The 16,661-nt window shown below is 38.6% G+C and overlaps 1 protein-coding gene across 1 annotated transcript in view; it reads left to right on the top strand.

Annotated features, from left to right (window-relative positions):
* The window catches only part of sik2b (salt-inducible kinase 2b), a 54,203-nt gene that overhangs the window by 28,314 nt on the left and 9,228 nt on the right, over positions 1-16,661 (top strand). The window contains exons 4-9 of the mRNA XM_038298552.1: positions 1,037-1,198; positions 6,868-6,992; positions 9,361-9,484; positions 12,812-13,038; positions 15,118-15,270; positions 16,265-16,423. Of these exons, the coding sequence (XP_038154480.1) occupies positions 1,037-1,198; positions 6,868-6,992; positions 9,361-9,484; positions 12,812-13,038; positions 15,118-15,270; positions 16,265-16,423 (950 nt within the window). The remainder of the gene's footprint in view (positions 1-1,036; positions 1,199-6,867; positions 6,993-9,360; positions 9,485-12,811; positions 13,039-15,117; positions 15,271-16,264; positions 16,424-16,661) is intronic.

Below are 16,661 nucleotides of genomic sequence, written 5' to 3'. Positions count from 1 at the left end.
CCCTTCGCCTCTCTATTAATGTGCTTGGACACTGAGCTCTGTGAACAGCCAGCCTCTTTAGCGATGACCTTTTGTGTCTTGCCCTCCTTGTGCAAGGTGTCGATGGTCGTCTTTTGGACAACTGTCAAGTCAGCAGTCTTCCCCATGATTGTGTAGCCTATAGAACTAGACTGAAAGACCATTTAAAGGCTTTTGCAGGTGGTTTGAGTTAATTAGCTGATTAGAGTGTGGCACCAGGGGCCATCAATTTTGAACCTTTTCACAATATTCTAATTTTCTGATATGATGAATTTGAGATTTTCATTTGTTGTCATTTGTAATCATCAAAATTAAACAAAATAAACATCTGAAATATATGAGTTTGTATGTAATGTATGAATATAATATACAAGTTTCACTTTTTAAATGGAATTACTGAAATCAATCTACTTTTTCATGATATTCTAATTTTATGACCAGCACCTGTAGTAAAATAATCAGGGCAGGGGGAGAACAGGCAGTAAGAGGTCGAGGCCAAAGATATGGACTCTTGGAAAAGGAGAGGGTAAAAATGTATCTCTGTGATCCCACTAAGCCTGAATCCGGTTGAGTTTTGTGTGTTTTTCTAATCGTCTGCAAACTAGATTTCTGCCGTTTGTTTAGTAGATAAATAAATCAAATTATTTATTACTCTGAAGACAAAATATTCCGTTCATATTTGGACGGGTGTCTCGATTTGCTCCATTTGTTAGTTGTGCGTGTGTGGTTCTTCCTTACTCTAATAAACTTGGCAGGCGGACTCTGTGTACTTAGACATGCTCCCACACACGGCGAGAGCAGGAGTTCCCAAAAAAAATGAAAACTACCACTAGTACCACGTCACAGGACTTTAATAAAAAATCTCCTTTCATTCCTTATTTTATGGTTAAACTTCAGTGTTTGTTTGTTTTTTAAAGGTCTATTTGGGGGTAATGTTATGCAATCAGTGCAAAATATCATCTGCATGTGGTTCTAACTTGACACGTCATCTCTTTCCAATGTCTGTCTCTGGCTGCAGACTACCTGGCAAAGCACGGCCGTCTCAGCGAGCTGGAGGCCAGGAGAAAATTCTGGCAGATCCTCTCTGCGGTCGAGTACTGTCACAATCGAAACGTCGTCCACAGAGACCTGAAGGCTGAGAACCTGCTGCTGGACGGCCACATGAACATCAAGATTGCAGGTACTTCAAAAGTGCAGTGCGAAGGAGAATCATTAAGAGATTTGTTTTTCATCTCTGATACTCAAAAATGTCTTAGCTACCTGCCAAAGTCATTTGCACTGAGTTGAGAGGCAGTCAGAGGTTTCCTGTGAGATGGGTGGAAGATGCTATGCAAGAAATCAGAAACATGTGCTGCTAAACTGATGATCAGCTTTATTGGATTGCATGAAATGCGCATCATTTAAAGCCACACTTGATCTTAAATGATTAAAATGATAATTTTAAGTTTAATTATTTCAATATCAAAACTGAATCATGTATAGGCTCATTATAACAAGATTATTTCTATTGCTTTTAAAAGGCTTTTAACTGTAAGGAATGCAAACCTTTTCTCAGAGAATTAGCAGTTAACACAAGTGGAACAAGTTGTTAGCTTTCTGAATAATGCGCACATGTGACACTCATTCCTTTTTCCCTCCAATAAACTCTCCATTACAATGTCCTGGATCTAGCACTCTTAATAGCCAAGCTAAGCTGGCTTAGCCATGAACTGTAAAGTCATATTTTACATCCTGATTAGAATGGCTCAATAAATTGCAAATTTAGCATTATCACACCCTCATTATACGCGTAATGTGTATCTTAAACAAACTGAAATGCAATCATTATAGGCGAGTTATTACTGTGCATCCATGCTTTGAACTAATAACTAATAATTGGTAATATGTTGACACTGTTATCTAATGTAGCATAGAAAATATTTTGGACGTTAAAGAGGTAAGCTGCTAAATCCATAAAAAAAATATAATTGACCTTGTTTTATTCATGAAAAGGCCAGTGTCATCCAGTGGGCAGTAGGTCACTTAAACCTTGTTTGGATAGAAAGCTGGTCACAATAACATTATCTGAGACCATTGATTCAAAGCAGCACTATATTAACGCCTTGAAAACCTTTTATCTCAAACCAGAAGCATTCTGCATCATTATCGCCACAAATAAATCATCCTGTGTATAATGAATCATTTAACTCTGATGTTTAATGACTTTTCATTGATGATGGAGGGGATTGGACATGTATAAGCTTTTGCTTCTTCCATCCCCTTTTCAAGCCATGCATGTATTGTTTGTCATTATATGTATTGTAAAATGTGTGCAGGTTTGAAATAAACTTTTTGAAATGAAAATACTCAACTATGGATTGATTAGCAGTGGCATGACTTCAGCTAAGAAAATCTGACTAGCGTATTGGTGCCAATGCAGAAATCTGAGGTGTTGCTTTTATAAATGTGTGTGTTGAAATAAGTGTCAGAGAGTCATAGAGTAACTCTATGTATCTCAGAAATAGAGCTTTTGTTTCTAAATGATTTATGTCCTTAATTTCTGCTGAGTTGTCTTTTTCTCTGTGGAAAAAAACAACTTGGACTAATGACAGAATGAGCTAGAAATCTGTTAAGCTACTGGTCCATCTATAAGTTAGCCTGTCTTCTTTTTTTGTATTCTTTTTGTTTAAAACTACTTTGATTTACCAATGCAAATTTTATTTATGCAATTTTTCTATAATTTTTTTTTAACATTTAATTTTTTTCAGAAAAGCTGTTATTTAGCACATCAGTGATTTTCCAAATATGCCTGACTCACAGCTGATCGTTCCTGTTCAGCAGATTAAATCTGAAGCAGGAAAACAATGAACTGGATATTACCTGACTCATGATTAGGCGAAATGTGTTTAGAACAACAAAAGATGGTACATCCAGTGCTTTAATCACCCTCAGACCTGCTGTTACAGGTCTGGTTGTTCGTTCATACAGCTCACATGTCAGATTTGTGCAGCACGATTCTGGGATGGCTACACATTTTTCTCCTCAGAGTTGCATACCGAAACATACAGAAGCTTAACGATGATTTGTTTTGAGTGGTTAGGCTTTGAATATATAAGATGGATGGATGGGCAAGCAGATGGAAGACTGGATAAATGGATAGATGAGGGTGGACACAGATTCAGAGAATGGATAGACCAGTTTCTTAGGGTTATCCAGACCTTAAGAATAGTTCACCTCCAAATTGCGCTTAAATCCTGACATTATATTACATTCTGGTTTGTAATATTTTATTCTATTACATTTATGAATATTGTATTTGTTTATCATCAGTTCTGAGCTCAGACAAGCAGTTAGAGCTTCTGGGTTTTGTTCCTCAGCCCTGCCAAGCCTTTCTAAAGGCCACCTCTGGTCAGTTTGTATGAACCTTTACTGGTGGTCAGTCAGAGGAAAGGTCACAGGCATGGCAGCTTTAGAGGAGAGCACACTAGAAACAGCAGGGAGTGCCCTTAATGTTTTCACTTCAGACATCCCCTTCTGGGTCCAGTTGACAGATTGAAGGTGGTGGAAAAAGTAAAGAATTTATAAACTAGAAAAGCACAGACTTCCATTAAGCAGCAAATTTTGCCCCATAATGTGACTAACAGCTATAGTTAAAGGTTACAGATGATCTGGATCATTACCAGATTTAAATGAGTTGTTTCTTGGAATGAAACACACCTTTGGTAACAATATCCTTAAAAGCTTTTCATAGGTTTATGAATAAATGCACAGTTTGTGCCTGCAGCCTCTGGTGTTTGTTCTGCTCTGACCTTCATTCACTCTGCTTTCATGTTTGATCAGCAGATCGAGACTTTGTGCGAGGCATGGCTCACCTTTCCTGTGTTTTTGTTATAAGGATAATACCTTTGGAATTTTTGAGTCTGATGCTGAAGCTGTAAATAGTCAGTGTTGCCACACTCTGGATTAGGGGGGAACTGCTTGTTTCGCCAAATAATGTTAGAGTCCTTTAAAAAATTCCTGCATCTGGATTATGATGTGGATAGTCACCAAAATTTTATGGGTTATTCCTTGGACTGAGGTGCACCTTTGGTAACAAGGTCATTAAATCCGTTTATAACTTTTCATTTATGCTGTACAAGGACAGACACAAAGTCGACTAAATACATAACCTCCTTGGCAGAGGTAATGAATAGTAGGAAAAGAAGAAAAGGGTCTGTCTGAATTTCTTATATAGATATCATTAGTCTGGCTTTTTTTAAATCCATTTAACTTGGTAACCTTTAGGATTAATTGATTTCCTCTAGCTTCTCGTATTTGAGTTTCACAGGATAAAGATTAAACCATATAAACAGCCTGTGACAAACCCTCTGCATTAAATCCCATGCATTTGGCTGAATTTAGGTCATCCACACATTGATGTAGCTGACTGCACCTTAAACCATTAAAGTGTTTTCATTTTCAGTGAGGAGATGTGGAAACTACAAACATTCACCAGCATGCATCAATTTTAGTGCTGCAGTAGATAAAAAAAAACAAACAAGTATTTATACTTTTTGTAAAATAAAAAAAAAGGGTAATGGATAATTTAATAATAATAAATTTTTAATTTGTTAATTTAATAAAGTCTAACTTTTGTTGTTGTCTTAATTGAAGGGTAGACAGCTCCCATCTGTATGCTTTATTATAACAGGGCCAAAGTATATTTAGGCATAGGTTGCAGATTTTAAAGTATCTAAACTTTTTCAGTGGAAAAATCAAGTGTATTGATAAGGTTACTTTTTATTGATTAAGTTTAACTGTCCGCAAAGGGCTCCGATGCAGTCTTTGTAAAATTGCATGTCATCAGTCAGGAATCATCTTACCATAATTTATCTCTTAGAGATGTGTCTCTAATACACAAATTTAAAGTTTCCAAAATACGTGTACAAAACATATTATTAATGGGTTAGAGGGTTTATTCTATCTAGAATCTAAATTCTGCAAAATGAAGCAATTTTTTCTAGTTTTGTTTTCCATGATGGGATTCTTGGCTCATCTTTTTTGAGGTCCGAAGGTTTTTATATGGTGACGGGTGCCTATGGATTATAAAGCCTTGCTGCTATAGTAAATTCCCATGTTAGAAATAGCTTGCATTTAATTAAACCTGATAATGTGCATCTGAAGGGTTGTATTGAGGTTTAAATCAGAATTTGCTGGAGTAGTAGGAGACAAAGTGGCTGAAGTTTTAGGTATTTTAACAATGTGAGGAGAAAACAAAGGATGATCCGTTTCTAACATGGTTATCTACCGCACTCCCAACTCCATTTCCACAGTAATTAAATCTGCACCTTCTGTAATCTGCCCTGTAACAGCAGCATGATATCATTCATACAGTGCAAGGTGAACAGTATTTCCAGTGCAACACGTCAGATATTATGCTAATGCTACTGCGCCACCCAAGTCCCCAGATCCAAAACCACCACCCACCCTTCCTGTAGAGCAGACACTGCTATTGGTATCCTGCAGCGAGCCGGAGTGTTTGACGTCAACCCGTCTGCTCAGTATTCGGCTCCATGAAATGGGTCACAGCTCCTGACTATAAACCAGCTGCAGCTCTCCGCTCTGCCTGGATCTTCCTGCTCACCTTTACAGCAGCAGCATCAGACTGTCGGCATGTCACACCACTTCCACTTCCTACTTCATTTTGCACCTGGTGCCACCTGCGTTGTACAAATTAAATGTTATGGCTCTCATCTGCTGTTGGATTTCCGCAGTCTGATAATCTCTCAAATCTGATTTAGAGATGCATTTGTACTTGAACCTCCTGCATCTTTTCTGAGAAAGAAAAGGATTGCTATCAGCCCTTTTCTGTTCGGTTAAAATCAAAAGAGAGAGAGACAAAGAGGCACGAAAAAGAGGCTTTGCATATTTCTTTTAGATCTATAGACAGCCACGTTAGTTTTTAGACGTTAAATCTCAAAAATTGCATCCAACAACACTCCATTTCTAGGCTTTGGGGGTAATTTGGTGTGTTTTGTTGCTGTGGTTGAATGGTCAGTTTGATTTGCTCTACATTGTTTGTTTCATGCCGTCTTGGACTCTGTCACACTGCGTATAGAGCGTGATCCAACACCACTTCCAACCCCATTATGCAAGACAGATTTAGTCTTTTTTTATCTCTTATTTGTTTGTTTTTCAGTGCATTTTTCTATTTGCTTATGTAACTGCTGTAGATTATGGAACTAGGGAGGGGATGGAAGCTAAAGTGCACATGTCTGGTCTGCTGACAGCCTCCATTGATAATGAATTACTAAGCTGGAAGTTTTTCATATTTTCTTTTAACGGGTGATAAATCATAGAATAAAACCAGGGGCTCATTGAAAGTTACAAAAGATTGATTTTATTATTAACGAGAAAAGATTGGTGCTTAGCAGAGATAAGAGGCAAGAGAAGTGAGGTAAAGTCTTTAAAAAGAGATGCAGTTGTCTGTGATCTGGATTGTTTGACTGGATTTTAATGAAAGACAGATGTGACTTCTGAGTGTATTTGTAATATTTCCCTCTGTTCTTTGGAGATAAAAATCAGGTTTAAATCCATTCTGCACACATCCAATGGGAGCCCACATGAGTGACCTAATGTTGGTCTCAAGGGGAGGTTGCCTCATACAGCGGCCTGTTTCCTCAGTGTGCAAGAATGTGGATTTCAAACTGCGTTACGCAAAACCTCCACACAGATACTTGATGTTTAAGCAACTCTGCATGTTGGTTGATGTGATTTTTTGTTTTTTCTTTCATTTCATAGAATATTTATATGTATTGTTTCATTGTTAACCAATTATTTTGTTTTCTTTTTCTATTATTTAAAAAATTTTCACTTCTCACCCCCGTGTAGATTTTGGGTTTGCAAACTTCTTCCAGCCTGGGGAGCCTCTGGCCACATGGTGTGGCAGCCCGCCGTATGCTGCCCCTGAAGTCTTCGAGGGACAGCAGTATGAGGGACCACAGCTGGACATCTGGGTAAGATGACCCATTACCTAACAGAGGACACAGGTTTTGCTTTTTCTCTGTATTATTATGGGAAGATGATAAACTGCTAACTCAGAAAATCAGTTAATATATCCAAAAATTATACTTTGACGAAGGAAATTCTGAAACATTTACTAAAGGTTATAATTCAATCAATTTCCCATTCATCTATTCAGTTTTCCAGCCTGACCTATTATTGACCAGACTTTCCTTCTGTGGTCAGACTCCAGAAAGGAGCCCCTTTAATAACACCCTCTAAAGGGACAGAACCAAACCTAAGACCAACAGAATTACTTCTGTTTACTTTAGGAAGTTGAGTACGGAATAAAGGAGCAAGCAGCTATCAACTCTGGTTATCTGTTTACATGATTTATTCATATGACATGATAAATAGAACCATAACTCTTAGCCTCTTTTTCCTTTTCAAGTAGTTCAGATGATTGACCTTCACATATTAGAAAAGTATCAAGAAAATAGCTGCTCAGCTATAGAGACCATATCTATATCTTTCCTTAGTGATAATAAAATCATTAAAATGGAAATGTGACAAAAAAGGCTGGATGAAGACTTTTTGTCTTCTCTATCATATTTATGCCAACCAGTTAAAAAGAAAGCAGGAAAAGTCTGTTATTTCCTACCATCACAAATGTAAACATGGAGTTTTCTAATAACTGCCTGGACTCTACATCAAATTTGGGCTAAAATCGGATAAACACTCAGAGCTTTTCAGATTCTATGTGACCTGGTATCTGACTGTCCAACTGTGAGAAAGAATTCACTTCAATTTAGTTTATTTATATGGCGTTAATTCACAAGACTTAATCTCGAGGCACTTTATAATTCAACCAGATCATACAGTTGAAGCGTCAGTGGAGAGGAAAAACTCCCTTTTAACAGGAAGAAACCTCCAGCAGAATCAGGCTCACTGTGCGCGGCCATCTGCCGAGGCCGGCTGGGGCTCAAGGAGGCAGAAGAAGAGTACTGTCAACCTGCCACACAGCCAGGCAGATGATCTCCCAGCCAGCTCCCATGTCAGAGGAGGAAGAGAGCACATGTAGCCAGTAACAGTTAGAGAAACAGGACTACACTGAAAAAACAGGCCAATCTCGAACATCTATAAACAAAGGCGTTGATGGCAGCAGGACAGCTGATATTTCTCTCCAGTAGTGAGTCACAGCTAAACAGGAACAAACCAGATGAAGCTACTATGAGGAAAAAGCAAAGAGAAGGTAGCATTAGAGATTGAACTGACAAATTCTGCAGAGTGGGAAAAAGTGACAGATTGAAGCAGAATGATGAAAAAGGGGTCCCTATGTCCTCCATCAGTCTAAGCCTATAGCAGCATAACTATAGAGATAGCTCAGGGTTGGATATGTGTAGACATCATGTAAGACACAGTGGCAAAGTAAAACCCACTTGCTGTGGGGTAAATGCACATGGAAATGACCAGATCTCTGACATTAACATCACACCATTTCTGACAATGGATGATTTTCTTTAAAGGTCATTGCTACAACTTTTTCTTCGGGAAAAAAATATTTTCTAAAAATCCACAGAATGTCAAGAGTTGTGCGGTCTGAAAATATTAATCTTTAATGGGAAAAAAAATCATATATAAATGTTATAAATTCTCACGGGTCCAAAGTATATAAATATTTACTCCTGGTTATGATGTCAACATTGAACCAAAAGGTTTCTGCACCAATAGGAATAGTAGGCCAAAGTTGTGAGGCTGAGTTCAGTGATACAGCTGAGAGATGGCTTCCTGTCAGCATTACATTTATCAGATTCAAGTTTAAAAGAAAAAAAAATGTCAGTCAAGCTTTAAAGCGTTGGAGGGAAAGGGGATCAGAAAGGGTTACCGCTTTTCTTCTAAACAGGAATGTTAAATGCTTGCTAATGCTAACCAAAGGCAACTGGCTGGCAAACTACAGAATGATAGGGACCGAAGACGAGTGCACCAGTCACTGGCAGGGAGGAGTTAAACTTGAAGCTCTTACCTTTAGGTTTAAATGAAAGAAAATACTCACAAAACTTCAGCAAACTGACATTTTGGCTGAAGCAATCTGTTTTTATGGTGTAACATTGGTAACAACTGCTTGGTAGGCAGTGGTGAGGAAAAAACATAAGATTTATATGTAAAAGTTGCCCATTAAGACCCTCTGTTTGATTGGAAGGATCTGTGACGATGTGGTCCTGATATTCTTCCAAATGGCTTCAAAACTTTGCTCAAGTACATGGTGTCATAAACACAATCAGAAAACATAATCAATGGGTTTTCAACATGATCCACACCTGAACCTAGCAGAAAAATCAATCTGGTTGTACCCAAACTCACTGCTTCCATCTTGTTTTGCAGAGTATGGGGGTGGTGCTTTATGTGCTGGTGTGCGGCGCGTTGCCCTTTGATGGGCCCTCTCTGCCTGTGCTTAGACAGAGGGTCCTGGAAGGAAGGTTTCGCATCCCCTACTTCATGACTGAAGGTGAGAGGTGGCAAACCTTGCATTTTGCTGGAGGCTGCATCTAAAACAAGGAAAAGAAAACATGTCTGTAACCAAGTTTGTAAATGCCACAAGAACGTCTCAGTCTTACAGCTGCAACAAGCAGGATGATGTCTAGTTGTGTTCATCTGAAGCGGGGATTCATTTTGGGGCTGTCCGGGGCTTTTCAGAGTTCTGTGTGCGTGCAGGCTGCGCAGTGAGTCAGGCTGTCTGAGCAGCCATGCTGTTAACGGCTCTGCTAGCTCGCTGGCTGCAGATTAAGTCCAGAGCCGGAGCTGTTTATGTAACATGGTGAAGAGCCAGTGAAGCCCTCCAGCAGCTCATAGCAGAGTTTGCACATTGGTTTGAGTCACCCTACCGACCCGCGGGACCTCTTCCTGTCCGTCTGCATTCCCCTGTATTAGATCTGAGACTCAAGTCTTCAATAAGGACTTGTTGTATGTGTTTAGTTTCTTACAAGTCATGCAGAGAATGTAGGAGTGAAAATTTCACCTCCACGGGCCAAAATGAAACTCAAATCCGCCTCCCTTCCCTCAGTCCGACCCCCCCGCTCCCTGAAACAGGGGGGAACAGAGTGTGCTGATTACTTCATCCAGAAACAGTCCATCTTGTTTTCTCTCATCGCTGCCTCTGACTAATGCCACGGTGTGCGGCACAGCCCTGCACCGCGCTGGAAACTCTCAACAGAACACATCATCCCGAGGACTTATCAACCACACAACATGTCTCCTTGCTCTACAGTAACTTTCAGCTCTCAGTTTCACCGATTTGTTTAAATTATTCCCAACATCAGTATTACAGCCTGGAAAAGTCTGGAGTTTAATTGCAGTATTATTTTTTTTCCATTTGAGAAAATATTTGCATTTCAAGGCTTGTATCCGTTTCTCATTATCCAAATGTTATTCCGTTTCCTTCCTTGAATACTTCTTCTTGTCCTTTTACTGTGTGTCCTCCTTACTTCCTCATCCTTCCCTCCATTCTGTTTATCATTCCTTCCTTCCTTCTTTCATTGTAATTTTTTGTTCATGCCTCATTCCTTCCTTCTAACTGGTCAATTTCTCTGTTTTGTCCCTCTTTTCTTCCTTATTTCCTTACTTCCATTTTTCCCTCCATCCTTTTTCTTAACTGCCTTTTCACTCCTAGTGAGCATTACTTCCTTCCCTTCCTCTTGTCCATCTTCCGACCTTTCCTATCGATTAAGTTTTCTGCTCCTTCTTTCCCCTAACTTTCCCATGTGTCCTGTCCTCCCTTCCTTTCCGATACCTTTTTTCAATGAGCTCTGCTGGTTTTCTCTCCCCTCTGTCTGACAGGTTTCCACAGCTCTACCCCACTCAGGCATTAAATTAGATGGGTTTGTGGTTAGGTCATGATGGTGCCGTGTTTTTTCAAAGGAAGACGCGTCGGTCAATCAGCCATGCAGCGGCATGGATTTAAAGTGGCAGCAAGTTTACACAGTTTTAGCGTTGCTGTTCAGTGAAGCAAAAGCTCTGGTATTTACCGTTTCCAGAAGCATGGCTGCAGAAAAAGTGTAGGTTCCCTTTCGGTACAACAAATATAACATTGCAAAATTGTCTTAAAACAGTTTGCAGCTGACAACCTGCAAACAAAATGGAGTTGAAAGTAATATTGAACTGAAGGTCAAACTGTTTATGAGCCGAAGGGGAGGATGAATTTGACTTGGCTGAACTACTGGTGTAGAAAACATGTTGAATGGAGACGTTGGCAGACCAGCAGGTAGATTGAGGAGTTTATCCATCAGGGAGTTCCTGTTGGCACATGGGCCCTTGAGCTTCAAATAAATTATGCTGCTTTTTTTCAAGATCAGAAAATTAATACATTTCATAACAATTGAGTTTTTATTACATTGATTGTCACTTTTGTTAAAAGAAAAAATATAATTCAGTCTCTGATCTAATCTTTTCTTCTTTCATCTACCCGTTTTTGCCACTCACACCCAAATTTCCCCACTGTGGGACAATAACAGCAGTCCTTATCTTATCTAAGAGCTTTAATATAAGAAGGCATAAAAAGAAGAATCATTTTCTGTCCTTCCTTCTATGTCTGGTCAATAATTATTTACCTTAGGAGCAGATGAGACTTTCTGTTTGAGCTGGTGAACATTCACAGTTTGTGTTTAGTGTAGTTAGTCTGCGTTCCCTAGAAAATATAGATCTTGAACCGAACTCTGAGATCTCCAGAAGAAGCATTTCCAAACTGAACATGTTAAATAACAATGTTTGAAACTTTAAAGGGATCAAACTAAGCAGCTTTGCTTCATTACAATCATCCTTCTTACTATCTGCCTCATTAAGCACCAGTCCTGTTTCAACTTCTTTAACAAATTATATTTTTATTGTGAATAACATGTTTCACATCACTGTTCTTTCCCCTTTGTAGTTTTTGATTCACTAAAATGCACTCCCAATCAAACTTTTTTTTTTCCTCTGCTTTGCTTTTGTTTTTCCTTCTTTTCTCTTTATTGCCTCTAAATACATCTGACATTTTAAACTGGACTTTAAATTGTGTGCCTCTTAAAAAAAGTTGGAAGATGGAAAAAAAGGTATTAAAGTTAACAAACTTTGTTTTGAATCAAATATTACTCTCTGAAGTAAAATCCTCGTAAACCTCATAGCTATATTTTGAAGTGAAGCTGATTTAATTGATCCAGATGCGTATGTTGTGATACAATCAGAAACCGTAAATCAGACTTGAACTTCAGCTTTGTGGTCTTTCTTGAACGGATTATTAATTTTTTTTTACAATAATTACTAAGGTAACAGTTTCATATGTTTGTGTTAAAAGATATAAAGATGAATGGTTTTCCATTAGGTGCACAACAGCTGTTCATTAAAAAAAATCTGTCTTGTTTTCAGTAAAAATTCAAAATTTCAGAAAATTCAAAATGTTATGAATTAGGTTGTGTAGCTAAAGAATTATTGCAGGGATTTCAGTTAATTTTCCCCCGGTTATGGTTAAAGAAAACAATGGTTGAGTAAACGCTGAGCGACAGGTGGGAATGCAGGACGCAGCCAGGGGAACTGTAATCCTGTTAACAAACCAGCTGTGTCTGACGTCAAACTCATCAAGCCACTAACTAGAGGTGAAGAGCTCTCATTAGGAGGGAAGGAAACAGGGAAATGTTGGGAGCAAAGAAAGACTACATCAGATTATTCAGATCTTAAGTTTTTGGTGTTACTTTGTGGTGTTTATTTCTATTAATCATGGTTTGTACTGTAGAACTAATCTGACTTTTTTATTTGATACCACAGTAGAAAGCAACTTTCTTACTTCTCCATCCTCCCCTTTTAGACTGTGAACACCTGATCCGCAGGATGCTGGTACTGGACCCATCCAAACGTTTGTCTGTGGCCCAGATCAAGGAGCACAAATGGATGACTCTGGATGTCCCCGTCCAGAGGCCTGTTCTGTACCAGCAGCCTCTGTCGGCAGAGGGGGAGGCGGGTGTAGGAGAGTACAGCGAGCAGGTCCTCCGCCTCATGCACAGCCTCGGCATCGACCAGCATAAGACCATAGAGGTAAGGACCAGGCTACGCTATAGTCACATTCAATCCAACAAGGTCATATCTGTAAAGAGGTAAACTATAGTTTGTTGTTCATCATATAATATGGTGATTTTTTTTGGAGCCAAGTTGTATGTTAAACTCTTTGCTTTACTGTAGGTAATTTTTTGTTAATAAACCCTAAAATGTCTAATAGTTATTTGCAAAATGGGACACTTAGATAAAACATGAAATCTTTTCTATATGTATATATCATTTATTTAGAGCAGTGGTCTCCAACCCTGGTCCTCAATATCTACTGTCCTACAGATTTTAGATGCATCCCTGCTTTAACACAGCTGAATCAAATGAATGGCTTGAAAAGGTAATCAATCATTTGATTCAACTGTGTTGAAGCAGGGATGCATCTAAAATCTGTAGGACAGTAGATCTTGAGGACCAGGGTTGGAGACCACTGATTTAGAGGTTTGAATTTATGTAACACAAATTTATATGCAACACAAAAACCTCCAGTGAGGGTCCAGTATGCAGACACAGCTGCTGTAATTTCTGCACTACTGTAGATTTAATAAGGACAAATCAAAAAATGATAAAGGTGATGAATTAAAATAAAATGTTTTTCAAATTTAGTTTGCATAAATTGTGTGATGTTGATGTGATCTTTGTTTCCTCAACATTTCTTTAAAATATAAAAACAAGTTGACCATTTCATAGGTCATCATCATATTTTTGATATAGGCACAAATTAATGTCAGTAGAGGCAAAGAAAGCAGAGATTTGGTCAGAAATGGAGAAATATACATGTTTGTATATATAATTTGTATATCTGAGTTTGGCGCACCACTGTAAAAATAAAAAATAAAAGGCTTTAGCTACTAGAATAGATGTAGGGGGAGGGACAATTGGACCAACTTTAAAGTATCTGGAGTTATGCTTTTTTTGTTTGGTTTCTATGCTACATTTTGTTGTAGCTTAAGTTTATATCAGATTTTATCAGATCTTGATGCGTCATTTTGTTTATTTCTGTTAATATGACTGATCAGGCTTTTTCATTTGGTACCACTGTGGTCCTAAAATACAAAAAAGCAACAACAATAAAACAACCAAACAAAAAAGAAATTAACTCTTGTGCTTTCAAACTTCTCCATCCTCTCCTTTTAGTTTGGGAATAGTTAATCCTTAGGATGCTGGTACTGGACCCATCCATACTAATATTGCATGAGAATGTCAGTTGCTTCGTAACTGCCATACTAATGCAACATGCATCCACACCCATTACTCAAATGTTCTTCATATTGATCAAAAAATGACTTTGATCATGCTTTGTTTGTTTGTTGTTTTTGTTTTATTCTATTAAAGCGGCCATAGCAGTCTGAGGTCTGTGTATCCAAAGGGCCTCCTCGATTCAAACCCACCTTACAGAACCAGTTTATTACAGCTCTTATCCAACAGATTCAATCATTTTTTTATCACACTTTTATACATTATTGGGATAATTGGTTCCTGTATTCAGTACTTGTGATTCACTGATATTTTTGGCTACTTCATTTGGCAAAATAAATAATTTTTCACTTGATAAAATGAAGGAAAGCGAGAGGTACAGAGACAAAGAAGGTTTTTGATCAAAAGGGTACTGAATTGTTTTTGTTAGCATGGCAAGGGAAGTGTTATGGTACGGGATGTTTGGCTGAAGAGAGCTAGACATAGATAATGGGGAGAACACAGTGAATTAACTTGGTTAAGATGTGATGGCATCCCAGTCTGAATTATTCCCACCAGCTGAAGCTCTGTGAGGATTATATGAACCTGCATGCTGTTTTCAGTCTTCTTTCCAGACAGTAAATTATTCATACCCTGGCCTTTTTGTGCTGTATGCTCCTTTAATACGCAGTTTCTGAACTGTATTTTTATCCTCCCTCCGCTCTCCGTCTTCTACAATAACCCACTTTCACACGGGGATGATTAAAGAGTAATCTCATCACATCTTTAAAGCTGTCATAGTTAAGTCATCTTAAAGAAGCAGAAGAAAAGAGGGTGAACTTGGATGAACTTCATATGCAGACTTCAGCTCTTATCCTGTCTGTCATCCTCCAGTCTCTGCAGAACAAAAGCTACAACCACTTTGCTGCTATTTACTACCTGCTGGTGGAGCGGCTCAAGGCGCATCGCTGCAGCTTCCCCGTTGAACAGCGGCTGGACGCCCGTCAGCGGCGGCCCAGCACCATCGCTGAACAAACCGTCATCAAGGTAACAGCTGAACTGAATAATGCGCACTGATTAGTATCTATGCCTCTCTGATCAAAGCTGTGTTATTCACACCTGCACCCTGGAACAAATGGACAGAGACGGCCCAATGGTTTATTTATCCACCTCTTCTGTGCTCTCTCTCTTGTTCTTTCTCTGCCAGCCTTGATCTTAATGTGTTACCCTCAATTTGATTATTCACTCCTCACATCCTAGGGAAGATTGTCTTTAATTTGCATCACTGTTAAAGATCCTTTTAAGATTCAATCTACTGCAAAGGTTTTCTATGTTAACCCTTTGCTTTTAGTTTTTTAAGTTGCATATGGAGCTACTGGGGAGAATGACTGCATGTTTAATGGTATCTGCTTTGAAATATCTGGTCTTATACAACATTGTAATGGCTTTCTTCACTTTACTGTTTAAACATTTACAAGAGGATTAATGAATATTCTTTTATTTACATATTGCTTAAGCCCCCCCCCCATTTACAGTTTGTCTACCATAAAATTTATCAGATCATTTTCCACTGCTCTCAGAACCTGTAAAAAATTTCTACTTAAAAATTTTTCTGTTGTATCACAAGATAGTAAAGTTCATTTTAAGTTTTTTTTTATGCGTTATAAGGTCATCTGTGCATAGAAATCACTAATGAAGCTTTTTCTGTCCAATGTCGTGTTCCAATTTTCTTTGTGGATTGTTTAATGAAGACCAGGAAAAATGTGCTGCAGGTTAAGGTCGTAGTTTTAAATCATCTAGAAAATGCACACAAAAGTGGTAAAAATAAAAAAAAATAAGGAGGTGCTGATAATTTTAGGATGGCATTTATGGCTGAACATTTTTTTCCTGTAATGTGTGTTTTTTTGTTTTCTCTAAATTCCCCCATTTTTGCCATTGAAGTTTACCTTTTTGCTCTTAATACTTTCTGTTTCCCAGTATTTCCTGTAAAGTTATTATTTTTTTTTTTTTTAACACTTGTCTTTGTATTTTTTCACTTCAGTCGACCAGCGGTTCATCACAGGTGGGCTTGCCCCTGCAGGGTGTACGTTTGTTGCGTCCGCCCGCCATTCCCCAACCCAGTTCCGACGCTTGCACCTTTGTCCAGACCCCATCTCCCCTGGAGCAGAATTTCATGGTAGAAGATATCAGCACGCCCAAAGTAGGTCCAAGGAAATAAGTGTGTTGTCTCTCTACCTAATTCACCCTTTTTTTTTTAGGTTTTAGTTGTAGCAGTCGTTTTCAGCCTGTGACTTCCTTTGCTAACTGTTTTAGCTCTGGCTGAATTAGAGGTGCTTTGTGGTTGTGCGTTTGAGCACCAGACTCCTTTGAGGTTTGGAGCGTCGACCTGCCTGAGCGCAGCTGACATGTCCTCTTATGTAAGCACTCAGCCGGCATTC

Source organism: Cyprinodon tularosa, unplaced genomic scaffold (genome assembly GCF_016077235.1).
Source record: "Cyprinodon tularosa strain WSP-4 unplaced genomic scaffold, ASM1607723v1 ctg41, whole genome shotgun sequence".
NCBI lineage: Eukaryota > Metazoa > Chordata > Actinopteri > Cyprinodontiformes > Cyprinodontidae > Cyprinodon > Cyprinodon tularosa.
Note: the sequence above shows the minus strand (reverse complement) of the source record. Positions and strands in the feature narration are given on the sequence as shown.